General features: G+C 47.0%; 2 protein-coding genes across 5 annotated transcripts; both read left to right on the plus strand.

Annotated features, from left to right (window-relative positions):
- The first annotated feature begins 29 nt into the window (after nt 1–29).
- LOC117578859 lies at nt 30–19,342 on the plus strand. Of its 3 annotated transcripts, none has more exons than XM_034264652.1 (8): nt 30–130; nt 504–597; nt 16,783–17,003; nt 17,072–17,292; nt 17,912–18,020; nt 18,088–18,209; nt 18,268–18,542; nt 18,610–19,342. In XM_034264652.1, the coding sequence occupies exons 2-8, from the start codon at nt 522–524 to the stop codon at nt 18,843–18,845; spliced, it is 1,260 nt and encodes a 419-aa protein (XP_034120543.1). In that variant the 5' UTR covers nt 30–130; nt 504–521; the 3' UTR covers nt 18,846–19,342. The 3 variants fall into 3 exon arrangements, with proteins under 3 accessions (XP_034120543.1, XP_034120559.1, XP_034120551.1); XM_034264668.1 differs by lacking the exon at nt 30–130 and adding an exon at nt 206–333 and having other exon boundaries at nt 18,610–18,845; XM_034264660.1 differs by lacking the exon at nt 30–130 and adding an exon at nt 206–329 and having other exon boundaries at nt 18,610–18,845.
- Nucleotides 5,090–23,013, plus strand: LOC117578844 (alpha-1,3-mannosyl-glycoprotein 2-beta-N-acetylglucosaminyltransferase). 2 transcript variants are annotated; one of them, XM_034264640.1, is made up of 7 exons: nt 5,090–5,100; nt 20,335–21,139; nt 21,203–21,633; nt 21,693–21,797; nt 21,876–21,966; nt 22,023–22,193; nt 22,253–23,013. In XM_034264640.1, the coding sequence occupies exons 2-7, from the start codon at nt 20,684–20,686 to the stop codon at nt 22,364–22,366; spliced, it is 1,368 nt and encodes a 455-aa protein (XP_034120531.1). In that variant the 5' UTR covers nt 5,090–5,100; nt 20,335–20,683; the 3' UTR covers nt 22,367–23,013. The 2 variants fall into 2 exon arrangements, with proteins under 2 accessions (XP_034120531.1, XP_034120523.1); XM_034264632.1 differs by lacking the exon at nt 5,090–5,100 and having other exon boundaries at nt 20,169–21,139.
- Nucleotides 23,014–23,955: the final 942 nt, after the last annotated feature.

A 23,955-nucleotide genomic window follows, 5' to 3' on the forward strand; every position in this document is an offset into this window, starting at 1 on the left:
CTCTCTCTGGTGCTCGCGATCGCTTGTGGCTCGCTCGTGGCTGAAGCGGCTTCACCTGAGTTTGTTACCTGGCGACCAGCAAACAGCTTAGACGTGTTCGTTCTCCGTCTCGTGGTCTTCCACTCAGCATGTAAGGCACCCGTCCAGTCGTGTTGTCTGTTGTGTGTGTTCGCGTTTCGTTTTTTATTTGCCGTTGTCATTTGGTTTTTGATTTGTTGAGTATTGGACGGACTCCATTCGGCCGCCACTTTGCTGCCTCTTGGGCATTCTCTTCTGGCTTTGTTTCATAATATTTTGCCGTCTGTGCGCCGCCAAGTTTGTTTGTGTGTGTGTGTGTGCGAGTGTGTTTTGTGCTTGTGAAAACGACAATAAGGCCAATGAAGAATTCAAATGAAATTCAGTGGCCCGACGCCACCGCCGTTAGCTGTGGAGCAAGTGCCGTTTGTTTAAAATGCTCATAATAAATAATATGCCGTTTGTCTTTCCGTTTTCCGACTAACTAGATTCGAAATTTTTGGGAAATGCCTCATCGCTCAATGCAAATGTGGCGTACTCTGTGGCTGACGGCCCTCTGCTGCGGATTAGCCCAGGGTAAAGGTAAGCAACGCCGTATATTAAGCTCCAAGTGCAAGCTGAAAGCTTTGCAAGCTCCGCCCCCAACGCTCTCTGCCAGCAGCATCGCATCATGATGTCATGACGGAAAATATTTGTGTGTTATGGCCACACCAAATCCGCGCTAAGGTGACCTCGTTTTCAGTCGTGTAGAGTACAAATTTGTGGCCATTTCAGCTGATGGCCAAATTTAACGATCGTTAAGTGGGCGAGTGATGCGGGCGGGCGACGGTCATTGCTGCGTCCCAGCCAAAGCTTTTTAATTTTTTTCTTTGACGAAAGACTGAGGCAACGAACTTGGTGCTCAAGTGTGTGTGGCCCTGTCATGATTCACTCACCGACAGCCAGAGGGACTGGGTCTGGGATTGGGATGGATGGCCATGCACGGCATATTCTCCGCATATGTATGCCCTGGCACATTAGTCATTAGCTGAGAACCTGGCACTGGAACTGGTAGCCGTGGCCCTGCTGTCTTACAGCTAAACAAACGAAGCAACGAGCGCAGCGCGCCGCGGCGCGGCAAAAAAACAAAAGAAACAGCAAGACACCTACACAAACACACCTGGTGAAGGAGGTGGAGGGGTTTTGGGTGGGGGCCTGGAACATGACACGTTCAACATTCAAGGCAACGAGATAATATCGAAAAGAGAATTATGAAAAAAAGGCGATAAATGAAAATAAAGCTAAAAGTATATGTATAAAACCCCCACAAGGTAGAAACGATCGAGTATCGGCTGGGCCTTATTAAAAGGCAATCAAAAAGGAAAGGAGAATTAACCGCCCTCTCTCCTCCCTTCAGTCGCCTCCTCTCCCTCTGGCAAGTGCAAAAAAAAGTTACGCGAGAAAAATAAAGAAATAAAAGCGAAATAAAGCCGAATCAGGCGACACTCGACGACTCGACTCGACTCGACTCGACTCGGACGCCGCCGACGTGTAGGCGAACTGGTCTCGGGGAATTAAGATGCAGCCTAAAAATACATAAAACAGATACAATATATTATATATGTGTGTGCATCTCCATATCTGGCAGTACATACACACATACAGTAACAAATATATATAGAAAAAGCTGAAGACGAGGCTATAATTTACGGGAGAACTCCGTTCGCTCTCCTCCGAAGCGAGACAAGAGCGGCACCAGAAGGAGGCAGCAGCAGCAGCAGCTACAGCAGCAGCAGACGAAGCTGAAAGCCAAATTATATCTTTGCCAACTGTTGAATCGGCGCGGATGAGGAGGGGAGTGGGAGTGTAGGAGGCAACGGGGGCGTGTCTGACTAACTAAAGCGAAACTTTTGTTTGTCTGGGGGTCTCTTGCATTAGGAAAAGTAAAAGTCTTTGGCTTGTGCACTGAAAACTCTTCGATTTTTGTATGAAAGTCTGTAAAGTTCTCTCGTATTTCTACACTGAATCTCTGCCATTTGACTGGAGATGGGGATCGGATACTCGAATCGAGGAGAAGCGACATTTGATGATGATGTCATCTCTGCCGCGATCGGCAACGGCAGCCTCCACAGTCCAGTGCACACAATGATGGGATGATGACCTTCCCCGCCAGGCAGACGTCCGCCGCCCCCTTATGCAACAAAACTGACAAATCATTAAACTGTGATTAACTCGTTTAATTGCCGGCTGAGAAGCGCCAACACGCGACCTTGCGGAGCCTCCTCGTTCTCCACCTGCAGACCGCTGCCACATCAAGATCATTTAATTTATGGCCAGAACGAATGTATGACTGAAGAACTGGCCATATAGATATAATAAATTGTCGTCTATCGCAGAGGCTGTAAATCTTCCCATCCGCCGTTGTCGCTTCCACTGCCGCCCTCTCTCCATTTAAATAACATGAGAAGAGAGAGAGAAACACAAGAGGCAGAGATCGAGCATTGTCGCATTAAGACAAAACATTGACATTGCATTGTGATGGAATGGAATGGAATGGGATGGGATGGGATGGGATAGGATGGGATCGAAGGAGGCGCAGTCGAGGGTGGTTCGCGACAACGTGGATGGAACAATAATGATCAGCGGATCTGTGACAGGCAACAGAGAGCTAGCCACAGGGGAGAGTCTCTGCCCCAGCGGCCAAGAAGGACAACACAACAAACGAAATGCTCGTAATAAAGAAATTGGCAAAGTCTCGAGACCCAGAACCAGAACCAGACCGAGACCAAGACCAAGACTTCAAGACACCACATCTATGTCCATGTCCATGTCCAAGCTCCGCCACATTATGCCAGCGGGCTTAGGCTCAGAGTCAGAGTCAGAGTCAGAGCGTTGGGAGGAAGAACCAAGACCAAGACCAAGACGATGACCATGATGATGATGATGAAGCTGATGCCACACAAGGCAAATAAACCGCTTCAGCATCGGCTGTGGCTGAGGCTCCTGCTCTAGCTGTGGCTGTGGCTGTGGCTTTGGCTTTGGCTCTGGCCAAGAGAGACTTGACTTCGCTTTACATTTTTGCCTTATGTGTGCGAAAAATGCCAATTTTAGAGCAAGTCCAGCTCCCCAATGGCTATACCTGTGTGTGTTTGTGTGTTTGGCTGTCTGTGTGTGTGTGTGTGAAAAATTGCCCGTCTAGACAAGCGCAACAGGCCATAACAGCCCCATAGCTGCCACAACAGCAACGGCAGCAGGCAACAGGCAACAAGCAACGAGAGGAACAAGAACAATCAAAGCCTTTTGCTAAGCTAATAAAATCGAGCCGCTGCCTCTTCGGTGCAGACTCGTGTCGGCTACATGTGGATGCTCCTGACGCATACCCTGCCCTGTCCCTGCCCCTGCCAATCCACTCCCGCTGAACTCTTAACCCATTAATGGCACTCAATGTTCGAGTGCCTGACCCAGAGAAATGATGCGATGGGCGAACACGTTTGGTCCTCATCCGTACGTACGAGTCTTTGATCGATGTGTGGGAATGTTTTTACAGGAATTTCAATGGATATGCAAGTGCATATCCTTTCAAGTTTAAACACCTTTCACTGAACTGCTGGGTCTACAAATCAACACAGGAATGAATGGATCCTCCTTGACTCCTGGGTTAAGTTTGTGCTTTCTGCTGCTGAATTCTGTTTCCTCTTTTGCCTTTTATCCTCTTCCGCTGAACTCTTAACCCATTAGTTAAACCAGACAGAAGATTAGGGAACTTCTTTTGTATCTCTTACATCATGGAAATCAGGAAATGTCAATGAATACGAAAGAATCACTTTTTTTTGTTGCCATTTCCGTAAGGTTAGCAAGGGTTAAGGTCGATTGTGGCTGCAACAATGCCTGCTTGCTGCCCTTGCCTTGCCCTACGCGATACATTGTAGCGTGGAAGAGAGGAGGAGCTAGTCCTCTCTGCCTCTGCCTGGCTCCGCGCGCGGCAATGGGCAGATTAAAAGCCCGCGATAGCAAAACGAGCAAATCGAATAGAGAGGCAGGCAGGCAGGCGGCGGCTTGCTTAAAGGGCAAGGTCTGGACCTGCAACGGACCAGCCCGGAGGCAGTGGCCCTGCCCAGGTACTCTTAGTTTGGGCTGCCCTTTGTTGGCCGCCCAGGCATTTGTCATCAAGTGTGCCCTGGCCATCTCTTGTGCGCCGGCACATCTTTTATTGAATAATAATAATAATCCGATTGCCCTCTCGATCAGACAAAGACAACTTCACTTGCTGTGGCTGTGGCTGTGGCTTGGGCATTGGCTTTAGCTTTGGCTTGGATATCGATATGGATATGGCCAAGTCTTTGTTGGCTTTGTCTTCGATTTTGTCGCTTTAATTAGTTCAGGTTTGGACCCAGACGCTGGTAGCTGTGGGAGCAGACAGACAGGGGAGGGACTTGGCAGCTTTGGGGCAACACTGCATCGAATGGCTTTTACCGTTATGCGCTGACCATTTTGGCAACAAGTTGGTAGTCGAAATCGGAGCTAAGGAGAGATAGAGGGAGCGCGGGAGAGAGTAGAGGCGGCCTAAAAGGCTTTCGGCTTTCAACTTTTCCTTTGGCCACTGTACAATCAATTCGCGCGTTCGTCCCAAGGCAATTTCAATCGGTGGCGACTCCAAAACACATGTGCGGCGTGTGGCGCGAATTGCGTAAGGGGAGGGGACCGGGGACCGTAGCGGTGAAAGAGCGTGAGAGGGGGCCAGCAAGCAGTGGCTAACTGTATATGTACTCTCGACCACTAACGGGTTTGGCACGGCACTCCTCCAGCAGCGGCACCGGCACCGGCATCGGCATCGGCTCTGGCACCGGCTCGAAGCAACCCAAGCATAAGGCATGCGTATTACACAAGACTAATTGTATTAGGCCAAGATGTGGCAACAGCAACAGCAAAATCAACCACAACAACTGCAACTGCAACTACTGTGAAATTTGCATGTTCTCCGTGTGGACAAGCTTGCCAAGAAGGCGAAACTGAATAATTTTATGGGAACTCCATGATAAATACCTGTAGAACGAACATGCCTTAAAGATAGCCAGAGGGAGAGAGTTATGGGATAATCTAAATGAAGTTTTGATTGAGTTTCAATCTATTCTTTCCCATTTTTAAACCACAAACAAGTTGCCCAATCTCCGAAGTCCAAAATGAACAGAGAGAGAGAGAGAGAAATAGCAAACATCTCAGAATTTCATAGAACTTTTATGGAATTCAATCCATCTATATTCAATCTATTCCATTAATCTTCATAGCGAAAAAAATGATAAAGCTCCACTTGATCGAGCGAGCTCCAATCTAGTCAAGATTCTCTTCAATCTGCAATCCACTTTCCATGCTTTTTGCATACCAATAATTCCCCACGCCGCTGCCTTCTCCCCGACCATTAATTTCCGCTCTCATTTCTGTTGCAGAAGAAAAATTGTATTTGAAAGAAATTGTCAAGCGTCGGGCGCCCAAAGGCACGACCGAGAGAACATATTTATGAGGCCTGATAAGAGGCGATGGATCTGGGCAGAGATCTTGGCCCCGGCGCAACTTGGTTTATGCGTGTGAAAGCGGCCCGAGGGGACAAGATGGAATCTAGAGCAAATATTATGTAAATTGTGCGACAGCAGCCGCAGTTGCAGCCGCAGAGGGAGTCGCCTGGGGTGGTGTGGTAAAACCTGTAGCTAATCCTGGTGGGCGCTCTCGCGGAGAGCGAGACCTGCTTACCGTTAGAGTCAACTCTATGTCCGAGTCGGAGTTGGAGTCAAAGTCCCCAAGCGGCTCGCGTTGGGTTTTTAATTACCGAATACGCGAATGCAAGACGCTGCGTAGAGCGAGCGTTTCAAACGCAGCCGACAGCAACGGCAGGTAACGGAGCAGCAGCACTGGTGCCAGAACAGGATCAACTCCACATGGAAGTTAATAAGGCGTAGAGGAAAGCGGAAAGCGTAGAGCAAGTAGGTGGAGATGGTGCGTAAGCCACCAGCCGGCCTGGCCTGGCCTGGGCCCCTTGGGCGGGTTGGAAGCAAGAAATATGGCTGCCACAATTGCATAATTTATGCAAAATTTATTTAATCTATTAGACGCTCTGACCCGCAACGGCGGGGAGCGTTCTACTGCACCCCCATTCCCCCAATCCTCCTCTGCCACTGCGCTTGATAAATTGCATGTCTAACTGCATGTGGCCAATATATCATATTTATTTGTTGTCCCACTCGGGGAAGCAGATGGGGCATGTGGCTGTTTCTGTTGCTGTTTTTTGAATCGATTGTACGAAAACATGGCAGACAGGAGGACAGCAGTGCCCATAAGACCACCCCATAAGAATTACTGTAATAGTTCGAATAAATGTTTAGTCAAGTTCCATTTCAATTCATTTTTGTGCCGTTGAATAGATTTCGGTTAAAGCTCTTTCTCTCCTTCTTCTCTTTCTCCTGCTAATGCAGAGCATATTTACATACATTAATGGATTTCCAAGCAAGTGCGTGTGCGGGGATCGGATCGGATCTGGTCTGTGGGATGAATGGCTTTAAGATGAATTCCCAGCACAATTTGCACACGCCACACGCACCAAAGTCAATGACATTGCAAAAACAAAAACAAAAACAAACACGAGCTTTAGGGGAGAGAGAGAGCGAGCTTAAAGTGGCTGTTGATGTTGTTGTAGTTGTTGTGTGTGTGCTTTGACTTTTAATGACAATAATAACAAAGGCTATTAAAAAGAGAGAAGGGGGGAAGGAGAAGAGCAGAAAAGAGAAGCGACTCTCGAATGTCATGTGTTCGGGCTGTTTATTCTGTCAGTCTTTTTATGTACATCTTTTCGCTTGCTCTGATTAAAAGTGTTGACGTTTAATTATCCCAGATTCCATTTTTAATAGCAGGCAGAGCGCATCAAGGCGTGGAGGAGCAGCATTTCTGGGCGATAAAATCAACGAAAAATGGTTGTTAATTAATTTATTGCAATTCGAAGCAGCCTGAGCCCCGAGAATCAGCACAGCGCAGCACACATCGAATTGAACTGGATTTTTGAGTTGTTGGAGAATTGCCAGTGTTGGCACTAACTAACGAGGAAGGAGAGCCAGTCAGCCAGTTCGTGTCCCGACTCATTTGATGTGCTTGCTCCTCCCTCACGTTGCACTGTTGCCCGCAGCTGCTTATCAAAGAGAGCAGAGCACAGCAGCGGACAGGAGAGCACGTGAATGCGTTTGAAGTCCAAATTACATAGAGAACAGGGGAAGGTTGAGAGTGAGGAGTAGGAGGGGAAGGAGAAGGAGAAGGAGAAGGAGAAGGAGAAGGAGAAGGAGAAGGAGAAGGGAGTGGCTGCTTTGGTAATTGAAAAGAAATGCCCAGAGATGCATATCCACAAAAAAGAAGAGAAGCGTATAAAGCTCTGGCATCCAACCCACCAGGAAGCAACACGGGAGAAGACAGTTGGCCGGCGGTCAAATCAAGCAATTTTACACTCCCTCCCCAAGCCCCTGTCTGCCTTTTGTGATCGGGAATCCAGGAAGCAAGCGATTCTGCATTCCATTCCTGGAATGGTTTCGCTTTTCTTCAAGGGCAAATTGGATTTGGATTGGATTGCATGCGATTGTATGGGATTGAATTGCAGCGAGCACAGTAGATGATGACGCATAATGCACTCTTGCGGTTACACCACGCAACCGGGTTGAAGATTCATTGTTTCTCTTCCAATTAAATATAAGTCTTATATAAAAATATCAAGGGGTGTTGGTTTTGGTAGTTGAACTTTGGGAAAACAATGGAAATGAATACCCCCTAATGTTAGTGTTTTAATTTGGACAAACTACAAACTTGACAAGTCATAGTTTTGTTTGTTCTGTAATTTCTGTAATTTTTGTTTATAATTATTTTCGGCTCATATTCCAAACAAATTTCACGTCAATCTAGAAAGTGTTTTCACCAGAGAAAGAAATTAAAATTTCGGGAAAATTTACTTTAGTTTTAAGCGTTGTTTTCCCCTCATTCGGTAGATGCTTCTCTTAGATTATTTTCCTTGTCTTGTAGCAGAGTGTTGCTATTTCTGTAGAATTTCAATTAAAATGTCGCCCAGACTCTTCTTTCTCTCTCTGCCTCTCTTTGCGGTGGCAATTAAAAGCGCCGCAGACAAACGAAAAATAGAGAAGAGCCATGGAGGAGAGATAGATAAATAAAAGGAGAAGAAAATGCTGTTAATAATGCCGCTTGGCATGTCCAAAACGGTTATTAACGTGGCCAGATGGCCAGGCATGCGATACACGACCGACCGACCACAAATACGAATGGAGTACTCAGTACTCCACGGCCCGCCGCCTTTCAACAAGTTTGTGCCGGGACAAGCGATGACCGTGCCGAGATGCAAGTTAACCCGTCCCCTGGTCCGAGCCATGGCCATAAACTACGCACTTATCAAGATGCGTAGAATGGAATGCCTACCCAAAAACCCAGTTGGACAATTATAAATCAAGCTGCAACAGCCTCTCTGTGTGCCGCCGTGCCGCTCTACCCTTTGGTGCACGCAATCCACAGACACACACTGCAAAATAATAATGTCAATTGCAGGTGTGGGCCAGAACACGACACTCGCGTGGCTACCCCTCTCTCTCTCTCTCTCTCTCTCTCTCTCTCTCTCTCTCTCTCTCTGTCTGTCTTGTCTGTCTTGTCTGTGGCTAATGCCCAATGCCCAAATGTGGCCAAGACAACGCCCACGGGTAACGTTTTTGGGCATTAAGGCTCTTGGCGGCTGGCCCGCTAATTCAATGCAAAATAAAATATTACCGCTTTCATATGGCAAGGCGAATGCCCACTGCCCTGCCTCCCCTAGAGTCTCCCCTCCCCATCGCCGAAGCCAGGGCTTCGATGCAATAAATTTCCCAGTTGTTGTAATTTTGGCTGGCGGTCACTTGGTCAGTTGGTTGCAGGCCAAAGCTTCACAGCAGGCCATGTCCCATATACGAATACGAGTACGAGTACGTTTTCCACAATAGACACACAGCTGCGGTCAAAATAATAGCAGCGTTTCCACGCGAAAAATTCTACATCTGCAAGAGATTATTTACAAAGGAAAGGCTGGCCTTAGATACGTTTTTTCTTGTAGCTGTAAAGTCTACCATAAAGGCAGCATTTACTATTCATTTGGCCGCTGCTGTGTGTGTGTGTGTCTATAGAATATTTCCATTTCGCTTCTTCTGCGGATGATCGGGCGGGACACCTTTGGCGGTTCCGAGAGGCGCTTCAGTTGATTAGACTAACCCCGGATGAGATTTATGGGCTGACCCTATCGATAATTGTGAGAGTCGACTGGGACAGGGTATTGAGACTGCGACTGCGACTGCGAGGGCCACAATTAGCAATTGGGTTAAGGGTTCAAAAGGTGTCCGAACCTCTTTGGTCAAGACCCCTTCCCAATAATCATTTGATTAATGACCCGATGCTGGAAACCCAAGCACACAACATTTTTGTGTGTCATGGGCCCAAAGGAAATGTGTCAGATTCGAATCAAAGAGAAGCCATTTGATAAATGAGATTCGCAGCATTCGCGCCATCGCATGGAGGCAATGAAATTCTCATTTGTGGCCAACAAAGCAACACCAACTTTTATGGCCAATTAAGCGTAAAAAGGCATCCATCGGGCCATGCTAACAATACAGCAACGGCCAGTCGCGGCCATTTGGACGTTACATAAAAAGAAAACGCAATTATATGCCGCCACATCGAGCGGAGAAAACTTCTTCCAGCGAATGCTTCTCGTTTATTTCATGGGCTTAATATGGTAAAAACGGTAGAAGAAAAATCCAACAGAGTCAACAGCCGAGAACGCCGCAAGAACAACACTTTCTCGTGCTGCCAATTGAATTAATTCGTATGATTACGACTAGAGTATTTTCTCCTAAGTATTTTCTTATTAATTTGTCTTCTGTGTACAGTTAGGCATGTGGGGAGCCTTTGCCCCCCAAACAGAGCTCCTCTCTCAAAGCTCTTCAACATGGTATGCATGTGTATGTATGTACGCCCCTCGTAGTTACTGTAAACGCATTCTCGTCCGAGGCAAATGACTCAATAGGGCGAGCACAATGCAGAATTCGCTTTCACTCGAAACTTCTTAGCGGTAAATGCTGCCGCTTTTGCTCTGCTCATTGCGCTGCCATACCCTTACACAGTAAGGGTATGATAATATTAAGCAAAAGGCTTGAAATTAATTCGAAATTTAATAATATTAATAAATAATCTAAGACTAATGGCAAACTTCCATTTCCTTTCGACTTTCTCTAAGAATGTGCCAAAAACATATTTGTAATAGCATCCCTCAACCTGGAAGGGTGTTGAACACTTCGGCTGTCAAAAGTTGGTTTTATTTCCGTGTTTTTTTGTTGCATTGTTCCTACCAACACGAGGGACCAGGAGAGATGCAGCGTGCCAGCTAAAAGGCGGAAACCAACAATTTAGCAAGTGCTGAAACGCCGCCGTGCTGAAAAATGTGTAAATAAGCGAATGGACTGACTGAGTGACTGACTGACTGAGAGAGAGAGACAGAGAGAGCGCGCTCGAGTGAAGTGAATGAACAATGGACGTGACGCAGAAATTGCGACAAATTGTCAAGGGAGATGAAAGGGAACCCAGAGGCAGAGCCAGCGCCACATAACCAAAACACGAGTAGGTTTACAGTTACGTCACGCATTTGTCATCAAGTCTGTCTAAACAAGGACCAACGAACGATCGTAGATCGTGTAACAAGACCTTCGGTAAAGAGCTAATTGGTTGGCTTTATCCACTGTTTACGTGAAGAGCAAAAGCCATGAAATGTATATGTGAAGCTATTTCCAATCCATCACTGTATCCAGCGTATAAGCTGCTAAAACCAGACCGAACAAGTGGAAACACTCATTGACTTTATGGGCACTGCGGAAGTATCGACTATGCCCTCCCCCATCCCCGTTTGATCACTCTGTTCGCTGCCTCTCACCTTGGCAGTTAATAAATTGTACTGCACCCCAAAAAAAGCAGAAGAAAAGAAGTGCATCACAAGAGAAAACGAAACAGCAAACAGTCAGGTGGCAGTCCCAGCCTAGTCATGCCTCATGCCTCATGCCTCAGCTTGGTGCAGCTTTTTGTGCATGCAACATTTACATTTACATCTGTTGACGCCGCTTGAGCATTAAGCCTACCCGTCTGCAGTCTGCAGTCTGCAGTGGCAGTCGCCTTCGCAGTCACAGCTCTGAGTCAAAGTCAAAGTCATGGGCATCGTATGAGTTGGCGAGAGAGGAGGCATGCCACACAGTTGTGTTGTGTTGCATCCGTTCTTTTGGCCAGGTTTACTGTTCATCTGCCAACGTTTCCCTCCTGCTCTCACTTTGGCCGGCACTCATGTCCAAACTGTTGTGTAATTTAATTAGCCAGCTGCGCATAATGTTCACGCCGGACAAAGTTGTTGCCTCTTCTTGGCTTAGCATTGCTTGGCTTGCCTGGCCGCAGATTTACCGTTCCCCAGCTGCTGACGAAACTATCTTGAAGCGACGAGGGAGGAGCAGCATTTTGCATCCCATGTTTTAAATATGGCCAAATGTGATGGCAGCTCGCCGCAGCTCTGCGGCAAAGCCAGTTTGTTCGCCCAATTGATCGTGTGTCAAATTTAATAATTGCTGGAGGAAGCATGGGGAATGGGAATAACTCTTTCTAGAATCTGTCTCTCCAATTATAATTGAAATTAATTGAAATGCTGTGACTAAAACGAGATATCAGTGATTGAAATTATCCAAAATCCATTTGTGTTAAAGGGACAGCGACAGCTCCATGACACAATCTGCACTTTGTGGAACTGTCCAAGAAAGATCTTTCACTGAACTGATCCTCTCTTGACCGCCTTTTTATCAGTTTGTCAGGCGTTGGCCGCAGCAGCAGAGAAGAGGCGGGGGGTCGATGGGTAAATGCCACAATTTATTGGCTCAGTATTTGGCCTTAATGCAGTGTTATTGATTGGCCGCCAGGCGTAGCACATAATTTCCGGCTACTGCATCGAGTGTTGAGTTGATGACTCCGATTCTCGGCTGGAGCAATGGCTGTGGCAGTGGCAGTGGCATGGCCATGGAGCAGGGCATTCACATTGGCAACATGTGGGGATGGATGCTGGCACTGGACAGCGACTTAGACTGAGACTCTTGGCCAAAGACTGCTGACGCAATCAGCTGACGGAATCAGAATTCTATAAATGGCAGCTAGAAATTGCGTCATTTGAAACAATTAACAAACAAAAAGTTGTTTGCCGATAATGATGCGAGAGAAGTAGAGGCAGGCAGTGGAAGCAGCAGGCTGAAGCGAGAACGAAATGGCAATTTGCGCTGGCAGCATATACAATTGACAGCCACTGTGTACACACTGCAGACTGAAAGCGGCACGAAGATGCCGCCGCCGCCAGATACCAACCAGGGCGTGCAGATCACTTGAGGTTGGTGGTGTTCCTGGTGGCTGGGCAGTAGCTGGAGAGGGAGTGGGAATGGATCTCTAATATCCCCAACTAAATGCTTTACAATTATCACATTTGTAGCCAGTTTGTGGTCCCAAAACGGGTTTAGTTCTCCACCTGATCGCTCTCTCTCTCTCTCTCTCTCTCTGTCTTTCTATCCCACTGTTGTGTTCGCACTTTGATGGATTTATGCGGCAACATTGACACATTGACACTGCTTAGCATATTGGTGGAGCCATTATCCATTAGGCCGTGGCAACACCCACAGCGACTCCAAGTGGCGCTGACCTCCACCTCCTGTTCGTGCACCTCCTGCCTGCCCCGTTTGCAGCCATGTACCATTCCCATCTGCAGTTGAGGTTTTCTAATTTATTTTGTATGCATGGCCGTTAAGTGTAATTGGTCATTGAAAAGGATGATGGGGCCCCACCATAGCGGTGGGGCCTAGGAAAATTACCAGTATTTCCTGTGCCCCAGCCCCCAAGATTGATGATAATCGTGCGTCGTGTGTGTCAAGTTAGTGGCCCAAGCCAGGTCTGGCCTGGCCAGGCAATTTCACTCGATAAGAGACGGAGGGGACCCGCAGGCACAACGAATTATACTCGCACAGAGGTTATTTGCTATCAGTCGAAGTCTTGTCATAAATGTGAAAGTCACAAATGGATTAAACCCCCCTGCTGCTGCCGTAGCACCCCCCTCCCCCACGTGAGTGAGGATCTGTCTCCCCGTTTACCGTTTAGTGGGAAGAGTAGATGGACGCCTCCAGGCCTAACACTTCCCAGCTGTTGATCCACAGAGTATACCGAAAATACGAGTAGTTTGCTGATCGCCCAGATGTACCTAGTTCTAGTTGGTGGTGCCGATGCCACCAGCAGCCGAAGTCGAAGCCGCAGCCAGAAACGTGACTGGAATCCCACACAGAGACCAGGAGACAGAGTCCGGGAGACATTGAGTCAGACAATTGCATAATCTAGCCACGGCCATGGCCACGGCAATTGCCATTGCAATTGCAGTTGCACTTGCAGTCCCAGACACAACATGGAGATGCATTTGGAGTTGCCACACACAAACACAAACACAAACACACACACAACTCATGAAACAATTGTTGCCACACTGCTTGTGGCTGCAAGAGTACATCAAGAGAAATTAGACGAAAATTATTCACAATTTACTTACATATATAAACGGCAGTGGGAGTCATCTGTATGGCAGTGCGAATTATCTATGTATACATACAAACATATGCATGTATGAAGGAGCTGCATTATGAAAGCTTCAGCAGCAGCCGAAAGCTCAGATCACATGCAAGCAAGCGCTGACGTAAATAAACGCAAATAAGCAGAGCGCAAGCTTTAACGGGAGAGAGAGAGAGAGAGAGAGCTTGTGATACTATGTAGATTAATTAGCAAAAGAAAGTTTGCGCTCGATGGCATTTATATTTTAAACTATTCAACACGAAACTTAGCTTTCAGTTGCTACTGCAGACAGACCTAACTACAATTTCTCTTAGTGCAGACCAGCTGAGCAATGAGCAGTAGGAGGAGGACCGGTGGAGGCTGAGTGAACTCTTCCCGAGTGCCGAACGAGTGGTAGAAGAAGGCGGAGAAGATGTCTTTCCCACCTTTCACGACTACTCTTCTTCCACCCAGCAGCAAAGAGTGAGAGATGCAGAGGGAGGATGGTAGACACACAAACACACAAACACACAGAGGGAGATGGAATGAGAGGGAAGCTGGCGATGACTGAGGCAACAAAACGATGCCATTTGCATGGCAATGATTTGGTTATTTTGGCCCAAGGTGAATTTTCACCTCCCTCCTCTCCTCTGCACCACATTCACCAGGCCTGACTTGTTGCGGCTTGGCGTGGCTTGTAAACGGTGTTGCACGTTGCAATTGTCGGTTGTTGTTGTTGTTGTTGTTGTTGTTGTCGCTGTTGCAGCAGCGGCAACTGTTGTCTTATTGATTTGTGCATTCATTTGATTGTGCGCGCGCATTTGTTGCCAAATTGTTTGAAGGAGAGCCGTGGAACATTGTCGTGGCTGCTGATTGTGATATGAAGGAGGAGCCTGAGGAGGAGACTGCTGCCGACTCCTCCCCTGAATCCTGTCCTGTCCACAGTCCATCGCTGGTTGATGGCCCACCGAATTGGTGGCTGCCCCTGCCACCGCGATATTTCATAGCCCCACTGCTCTGAGGTTCTTTTCCACGGAATTTCGCTACGGGTCATTTTGCTTGTAATGTAATTTCTTTTAAATTTATTGGTAATGGAAATTTATGCCAGGCCGCAACGATTGCGGTACAACTCATGCTGCTGGAGGGAGGAGGGAAGCGGAGGAGGAGGAGCTGTTACAGGGGCAAAGACAGAGACAGACACACAGAGGCATGTTCATGCATGTGGCACGTTTTGCTGATTTGTCATGTTCACAGGTTAAATGCTAATGCCCGAATCTGACTTCGATCCAACTTCGGCCGCCCACTCCAGTCGCTTTTCAATCTGATTCGAAGAGCGTCAGAAGCCCGTTTACTTGCTCCCCTCACCAAATGTGGGTTAAGTGGTTCTGTCTTTGGTCCTTCCTACCTTTGCTCTCCATGGCTGTGGCAATGGTTTAGGGTTCTCTGGTTCTCTGGCTCTCCGCTCCCAGTTCTCAGTTCTCACGAGCTTGGCCCATAAAAATGGTGTCAAATAAATTGTAATCAGCGGCGGGCAATAAAAATTCAATCAATAAGCGAACACCAACTCAAAATTCAATTATTTCGCACCCAAGTCGCAGACCACAGACCACACCATTTGGAGGCAAACAGCTTCATTCGGTCTGGTCCTGCTTCGGCATCGTCATTGGCATTCCCCAGTCTTGGTCATCGTTTCGTGGGCGTCTCTCTGCCCAGTAGACATCGACAATGAGGGGTATATTGGTTTCTACAGAGAGAGATTTTTCTCCTGAAATAAGATTCTTGTATATTTTTCTTATCCCCTCAGTGCAATGGATTTCTTCCATGTCTGCCCTAATTGGCAGGTCCATCAAGCCTTTTCAGGGCCTCGTCTCCGGCATCCTCAATGCACTCCTAATGCCCTCTCATTTGTTTTTGTTTTATTGGCACGCAGGAGCGGATCTGTGGCTTCCTCCTCCATCGTCTGTTCTTGGCGGAAGTCATTCCCCGCTTTGTGGTTTTCCTCATTTTCATTGCTCGAGGCGCCGCTTGCTTTACGCCCACCTTGAGGCTGCTACTCCGATTACACAAAAGGCACAGGCGGCGCCCCTTCCGTTCTGCCAGAACCGGGGGCGCCAACAGCAACAGCCACGGCCACTGCAATTGCTTTTTTTTTAATTACCAGTGCCCAGTGCTTTTCCCCGATCTCATTGTTTCCAGCGGATTTCACTCTTTTGTTGGCTAATTAAAAGCGAATCATTGCATGGCCATGAATCCGAGAGAAGCCAAGAGACTGCGAGAGAGAGAGAGAGAGAGAGGGGAGGGCTGCGAAATTCCGATCTGTGCACTGAAATTGTGAAATTGTTAGATTCGTTGTGCCATTAGTACGCAGATTAAGTAGTTAGAGTCAATTATTTAAATTAGTTTTGCCGTCTGCAGTAATCTGCTCTGCCCTCCTGCACGGCACTGGTATCCACCGATCCAGATCCTTGCCGGCTAATGGGTTCGTCGGCAGAGAGAGAGAGAGAGAGCATTTAAGCCGATAATTTTGTGGCATCCTACACATGTTCGACGGTAATAGGATTTTGATTGCCGGCCCCTGGATGGCCTGGTGTACTCGGTCTGAAAATTATGCCACAGCCCGAGAGACCGAGAGACCAACCGACCGACCGACCGACCGAGGCGCACCGAACTAAACCAAAGCAGTGTGTGAGTGTGTCTGGGGCCTAATGCCAGGTTTTTGCTTTCCACCAGCCTCGAAAAGCAGCCCTGCGGGTCCATTAAGCCAACTCAATAAAAAAAAAGAGCAGCTGCAAGAGAGAGAGAGAGAGAGAGAGAGCGCGATAGAAGGGGCGCAAAAAAAACAAAAGACTTTTGCCACAAACTCGCTCCAATAGCAGCACATGGCAATTATGTTTGGCAATTGTTTAGTGTTAGTGCTGCTGGGTCCATCTCGTCAATGTTCGTCCACACGTTCGTCCGTCTGGACGAAGATGATGATGATGATGATGATGGTGGTGGTGGTGGTGGAGAAGGCGTTGCCCGTTCCAGGCCTAGTCCAGTTCTGACCATTGACGACATGCTAGCCCACTTTTTAGTATACGAAGAATGCTGGAAGAAAAGCCACAATTTGATTTCCATTTTCGCTGCTTTCAGGCTCCCACAAGGTGCACTGCTCAGAGGATCAGATGAGGGTGGACATTGGCCTGCCGGCCGCAGAGAAGGACCAGAGCCCAGCACAGATCTACCTGGAAGGTCTCAAGGGATATCCAGATGAGCGCTGCCAGCCGCAGATCGATGGCTCCCTGGCCGTCTTCCGTCTTTCCCTCAGCGACTTCTACGAGTGCGGAGTCACGCGCATGGTCAACCAGTTAACAGTGCGTCTCAGCCATGGATACATGGTTAAGTTCAATCCTTAACTCAGCTCCCACATTCTGTCTTTTAGGGCAAGAAAGTGTACTATCATAAAATCATCATCGAATCGGCCAGCAGCAAGGAGATTGTCAGCGTCAAATGCATCACCACCACCAGTGGTCCCGTCTATAATGTCATGATGAATGCCACCAGTACCACGACCAGCGCCAGCGCCAGCGTCAACTCCAACTCTAACTCTGGACGCGGCCTGGTCAAACGCGATGTGCTGCCGGCGGGTTTCCAGGAACCAGAGTGAGTTTTTGGGCTCCCGCTCCCGCTGCGGCTGCGGCTGCGTCTGCCACTGTTGCTGCCGCTGTCTCCTTGCAATTTAATTGCTCATAAAAAATAGCATCTATGCATATTTTTATGAGCAATCTATGCACAAGTTTATGGCATATTAAATGCCCCATTTCAGCCCAGTGCCCAGTGCCCAGTGCCCAGTGCCCAGTGCCGTTCCAGGCTGCGATTGGTACAACTTCAAGCTAAAAGGGCCATAAATCAAACCTATCCCCGGTCTCCCCTTCAGCTCCCTGTCCGTACTGTCTTGCCAGGAGGTAATTAGCCGCCAAATCGATGCCGGCGGCTTCATATGCGTTAATACCTCCACAGTCAATTTAATTGCGGGGCGTGTCCAGGCCTCAGTCTCTGTCTCTGAGCCAGCCTCTCCTCCAACATCCAAACCGATCCGATCCGATCCAATACAATGTTTGTTTTTCATTGCCCGGCGTTGATTTACAACCACCTTTGGCGGGAGTCCGTGCCTGTCCGTCTCCATGGCTGGGCGTCGAGCATCAGCTCATTACGAACAGAAACCCCCTGAATCACAATCGCGGGAACTCAACCAGTTCTGTCTCATTCGACTGCTTTGCAGGGATCTGGAGATCACCACGTCGCTGACCAAACGAGCCCCAGAGCCGCGTCTCTCCATTGGCGTTAGCCAGGATGGCCAGAAGTTTACCAGAGATTTGACAGTCAAGTCGGTAAGTTGCAGAGAAATCAAAAGTCCTCGCAATTGTATAATTGATTTAATGCAAAAACCATTCAAAGGGAACTCCTTTGACCATGGAAATCAACTTGGACGAGGACTCGGCACCTGTCTATGGCTTGGGTGTAAACTATCTGGATGTCACGGACACGCACACCTCCTCGGAAACATTGATCTTCAAAGGGTAAGTCCGTTTCCGGACAATGCCTGCATCCGTTCATGACATTCTCCTTCGCCCCTAGATGCACTGTGGATCCCTATCTGTTCGAGAACTTCAACACCATCGACGGCGACATTTTGAGCGCCAAGTTCAAGGCCTTCAAGTTTCCCGACTCCTCGTACGTGCAGTTCCGAGCCACGGTGAATGTGTGCCTGGACAAGTGTCTGGGCACGCAGTGCTCCAACAACCAAGTGGGCTTCGGCAGACGCAAGCGGGAGATCAGCTCGGCGAATAAGGTCTACGAGATTTCGTTGGCCATGTTCCTGCAGGTCAACGACATCGAGGGAGTCAACAAGAGTGAGTTTGTGCGATTTGCATTGCTCTGTGGAGCTTCTTGCTAATAGTTTTTGATTCTGCTCAACAGATGAGGTCCTGCAGCTGGAGGAGAAACTGCGGGAGTTGAAGCTGGCCAATCAGCGCCTGGCCCGCAACAGTCGCGGCAACTTTGTCGGCAGCTCTGTGGAGCAGACGCCTGCCAGCGCTGTGCCCGCCTTTGTGGTGGACGAGCGAGAGCTAGGACATCTTAGTTCGAGTGCGGCCGGTCTGTCCCTGGCCTGTGTCTGGACGCTTCTCTGCGCCCTGAGTTGGCGGCTGATGTAAAATCCATTGGCCCACAAACACACCCACACACACACACACACACACACGGACAGGGCGAGCTGTAAATCTCTCAAGTGGCTGGCGAGCGGAAGAGCGAGGAATGTTAATCAGGTTGGAATTGCGTGCAGAGTGGCAATGAAGGAAGGAAGGAATATTAATGTACTACCTACTACTAATATACACCTATACAACTTTGTGTAACTGCCATTTACAAAACGTAATTAACTTTAAATGAATGCGGTAAATTAAGTTTTCAACGACTTATGGCAGGCAGGCGACAGACAGACAGACAACAGTGATTCTTATAAAAATACACACACACACACACTTAAATATATATACACACATAAAAACAGATTTGGAAAAACGTGAACTCGGTCTAACTCGTAAGCACCTACTAGTCTCCTAAGTGTAACTGTTAAGCTAATTTAAATAACGACTAAACCTAAATGAATTAATGAAATAAACGAAACTCTGAAAAGTTTGAGTTCATTGTATATTTACGGTATATCTGTCTATAATGGTAAATTTAAATTCCATTAAATTCCATTTCTAAGGTACATTCAATAATGCCCCTCAAGGAGTTTCTCTCTTTTCCTTGGGGAATTTTCTCTCTCTTTTAAAGGGATATTTCTCTTTCGCAGCACGGGAAACGCCAGCAGCATGTTGCGTAAAGTGAGCAGCAGTGTTCCCCAACATTTGGAACGGAATAAGCAACATTTAGTACCATTCGATGGATGGATGTCCTCGAATTGAGGAAACCTCAGGCTCCAATCAATGCAATAACAAGTCAATCCGTGTTGGAGATTTATCGCAACGAAATTCAACAGATTATAGATATCGATTATTATCATTATCATTATTAATGTTTGAGAGCAGCTCTGAAAATAATATTTTATAATTAATTGATGTAATTAGGGTATACAATGGACATTCTATACAAAACCTACCGGTTGACAAGCAACAATTTGTCAACTACGTAGCAATCCATTTTCACGTACGTAACGTTTTATGCTACTTTTGTTGGTTGACCATTTTAGTTTTAAACTTAATTTGTAAACATTCCAACAAAAGGAAGTCGTGAAAACTAGCCAGTCTTGTGGAGAAATGATCAATAAATTGGATGAAATTATAGTTTAAGCACGGAGAGTTTTAACTAGCTAGTAATGTTGAATAGAAAAGCAAAATCTAAACAAATAATTTAAGATTTACGGTATATTTACAGTGTATTTTGGAAATGCATTGGTATTTTGTGGTATATTCCCGAGGGTCAGTCGGTATATTTGATCGATAATTCCGCGGTCACACTGCGTACAACTGGCGTTTGCATAGTTTATTTTTGTTTTTGTAAACTATGCAAACCGAGTAATTTCCAGTTTCCAGCAAACAATACTACAGCTGGCAATTGTAGAAGAAAGGAGCAGCTAAACAAAGCACCAGAGGCAACCAGAAACTGGAGTCCACCAGCTGGAGTGAGCGCTGCATAAAGTTCTCGTACCACCTGACAACGTGTAATTTCCGCAATTCGATTTGGCGAAAAGGTATTGTTTTGCCAGCCTGGCGGTCAGTCCACGACGACAGCAATGAGTCTGACGGTAAATGTAGCCAGCTTGCGCAGTGCCAGATGCTAATGCCCGATGCTGGACACGCTTTTTGGACACGGCTGCTCACCAAGAGGGCTCAACCAACACGACAACAGCTGCTATACAGGGCTTCCAATTCAAATTCCATTTCCACCGATAAACGGCAAAGCGAAACGCGTGACGATCGTCAGTTGAATGCCAATGCCAGAGTAGACAAGGAGTGCAGTGAACGCCCACCCACCAAACCCCCCAAAGATGCGATCACGCAAAGTGCTGCTTATAGTTGGATTTCTAATAACGTGGACCTACGCCACCTACTATCTACTGCTCCGCAACACCGGAGTGAACTTGAGCAGGACTCAGGCGCATCAGCTGTACCGTCTCAACGTCGAGGCGAGAGATGCTAACCACAAAAGTCACAACATGGCCGTGAATCTCTTCCAGTTGGTTAAAGCGAAGTATGAGCAAGCCCAGACGGTCTCCACGCCCCAGATTAGCATAGTGGCTGCCGAGATTTCAGGGGAGTTGCTGGATCAACATGTGGCAAAGCAAACCCTGGCGCCGATACCAACGAGAACATACATCGGCAATGGGGAGCCTGTCTTTCCCGTACTGGTATTTGCCTGCAATCGGGTGTCCGTCAAGAAGTGCATCGATAATCTGGTTCAATATCGTCCCAGCATGGAGCAATTTCCCATTATTGTGTCACAGGTGAGAAGGGGGGAAACATAAGTACAGCAAGCGGTTATTCATTGTTATTCTTGATTATTTTAGGACTGTGGCGATGAGGACACCAAGGAGGTTATCCTCTCCTTCGGTAATCAGGTGACCCTCATTGAGCAGCCGGACCAGAGCGACATCAAAGTCCTCCCGAAGGAGAAGAAGTTCAAGGGCTACTACAAGATAGCCCGACACTATGGCTGGGCTCTGAACACAACTTTTAAAGTTGGTTTCGACTTCGCCATCATTGTAGAGGATGACTTGAACGTGGCGCCAGATTTCTTTGAGTACTTCCTGGGCACACACAAGCTGCTCAAACAGGACCCAAGTCTGTGGTGCGTCTCCGCCTGGAATGACAATGGCAAGGCTGCTGTTGTGGACGCGTCGAAGCCAGAGCTGCTTTATCGCACCGACTTCTTCCCCGGCCTCGGCTGGATGCTCACCAAAGAGCTGTGGGGCGAGCTCTCAGTTAAATGGCCCAAATCGTGAGTCTACCAATTATACCGACACCATCCAATTGCTAATTGCCTTTAAACAAATTTAGCTTCTGGGATGATTGGATACGTCATCCGGCCCAGCGAAAACATCGCGTGTGCATTCGACCGGAGATATCTAGAACTCGCACTTTCGGGAAAATAGGCGTATCAAAGTAAGAGATAAGCGCCACAATTGTGGAAAGCGGTCCGTAACGAATGATTTATATGTGTTCTGTTTTGTTTATTTTCAGTGGGCTGTTTTTTGATAAGTATCTGAAACACATTAAGCTCAGCGAGGACTTTGTGCAGTTCACAAAAATCAATATGAGCCATTTGCTAAAGGTTTGTCCACTTGTGTATCCCTGCCTGAACTTGATAATGATTCGCATCTGTTTTAGGATAATTATGATAAGAACTTTGTGCAGAGTGTCTATACGTATCCCATCGTTACGTACGATGAGCTGCGTCGCAACCTGATAGCCGCCGAGGGACCAGTCCGCATCCAATACACCACGCGGGAGCAATATAAGCGGATAACCAAGATGCTAGGGCTCATGGATGACTTCAAGGTGAGTTCATCATGATATATTCATTCGCGTAGTAACAATCGTTTTGTTTTTGATTGCAGAGCGGGGTGCCACGTACTGCCTATCACGGCATCGTCTCGTTTTACTACAGCAAGCGACGCGTGCATCTGGCCCCCAATGCCAACTGGAAGGGCTATGATCTCTCGTGGAGCTAACGACGCTAAGAACAAACCTTACCAACACCCACAAACACACACCCACACACACAGCTAGGTGTGCTTGCAATACCAAAAAGTAGTCATATTTGTTTAGTTCTTATTTTGTTTGACCAACTAGTTAAGTTGTAACTATGGAATCTCCTTGAGCAGGCAGCGCTGCTGCACCACTGCATGCGAAACATAACAGAATCAAATCAAAAGAGTCTCCGCCATGTATACATAGCTTCTAATTACCTAAACTGAGGGGCTCTTGGGAAGCAAACGGAAACCCAAACGCAACGTACTAATATATTGTAAATAAGTCAGTGTTGTTTTGCTTTTGTTGGAGCTTAATAACTCTCGTCACTCCATTGCGTTAAATGCAATTAGCAAAGAGCTAGCAATAAGAAATAGTTCTAAGAGACAGGATAATAGCGAAACTTGGTGATCAAATGTGTTTCGATTATTTGTCATGCCCCCCCTCCGCCACCGAAAATAAGGTCTCGAATCCGAGTTACATACATATATATATATATATCTACCGATCTGGACAACAATTCACGATCGAATAGTTCTTAATTATTCTTCTGGTGTGGCCAATTAAATCGTTGTTTCAGTTGAACGAGTAGGAAATGACGGCTATTAAAAAGTAATACAAAATTCAATTAATTTGATAAGCGAATATGTACCGAATATATGTGAATCGGACGGGGTTTACTCTGTAGCCCAGAACAAACTAACTGTAACTTCAAATGCAATATCAATGGAAAGAGGTGCCCTGATGTATAGTGCGACTTCCAATATATTTGGAAGCTCTAGCTAAAACCCACGCGACTTTGTGTACGCGCTAACACTTTTCAAATAAATGTAAACATTTTTTTGTAATTCTTGGTATCTTTATGCACACATTTTATGTTGAGTCGTTGTGCCACCTGGGGTCAATATAGTATTGTAATCAACGATTTACTGGAATAATTTCTCAGCTGGTTGTGCTAATTGTTGCCTTTCAGCCCCTTACAATATGCACTTGAGTTGACGGAATGCGTTTAATCAGTCAATCTTATCATCAAATTGGGTTTCCCCAAGCATTAGGAATGTTTTCATTCTGTTTATTGAATAATTCATTACCGAATTCCCTTGGCATTGCTATTGACGCATAAGCAAAAGTATTGTAAGTACGTCATCGTTCGATTCCATCGACAGTTCGTCTCGCTCTTCCCTTGATTGGCTTTATGCGGGTTACAGTGCCAGCGAAAATGCTGAAAACGAGCAGAAAAGTGTTACAAGGTGGGTTGCGCACGCGTGCTCAGCCACCCGCAAGCAATTTGTGAGCCACACAATTGTCAATTTCACCTCAAGTTCTGATAAGCAATTGTCAGGCTACACTGACAGAAATGCATGCGGACATGTGGGGAGGTGTCACCAGATATTCCGTGAGAGGCAATTCTGAATCACATTCAATCTATACAAGTGGATGTCAGTGAGCATCCAGGTTTCATAATATGGGCCTCAGAATGTTAGTCATCCCAAGTGCTTGTTGTGCCTGGCAGTGTTCTCTTATCAGAGACTGAAGCTGCTGCCCTCAGCACTCGTAATTTTCGCTGTCA

The sequence above is a fragment of the Drosophila guanche genome, unplaced genomic scaffold, assembly GCF_900245975.1.
Source record: "Drosophila guanche unplaced genomic scaffold, DGUA_6, whole genome shotgun sequence".
Lineage (NCBI taxonomy): Eukaryota > Metazoa > Arthropoda > Insecta > Diptera > Drosophilidae > Drosophila > Drosophila guanche.

Coding starts and splice junctions, on each gene's coding strand:
- LOC117578859 (XM_034264652.1), top strand. CDS start 522: ATGCCTCATCGCTCAATGCAAATGTGGCGTACTCTGTGGCTGACGGCC. Junction 18,021..18,087: donor GAGATTTGACAGTCAAGTCG/GTAAGTTGCAGA, acceptor AACCATTCAAAG/GGAACTCCTTTGACCATGGA. Junction 18,543..18,609: donor CATCGAGGGAGTCAACAAGA/GTGAGTTTGTGC, acceptor TCTGCTCAACAG/ATGAGGTCCTGCAGCTGGAG.
- LOC117578844 (XM_034264640.1), top strand. CDS start 20,684: ATGCGATCACGCAAAGTGCTGCTTATAGTTGGATTTCTAATAACGTGG. Junction 21,140..21,202: donor TTCCCATTATTGTGTCACAG/GTGAGAAGGGGG, acceptor TGATTATTTTAG/GACTGTGGCGATGAGGACAC. Junction 22,194..22,252: donor GGCTCATGGATGACTTCAAG/GTGAGTTCATCA, acceptor TTTTGATTGCAG/AGCGGGGTGCCACGTACTGC.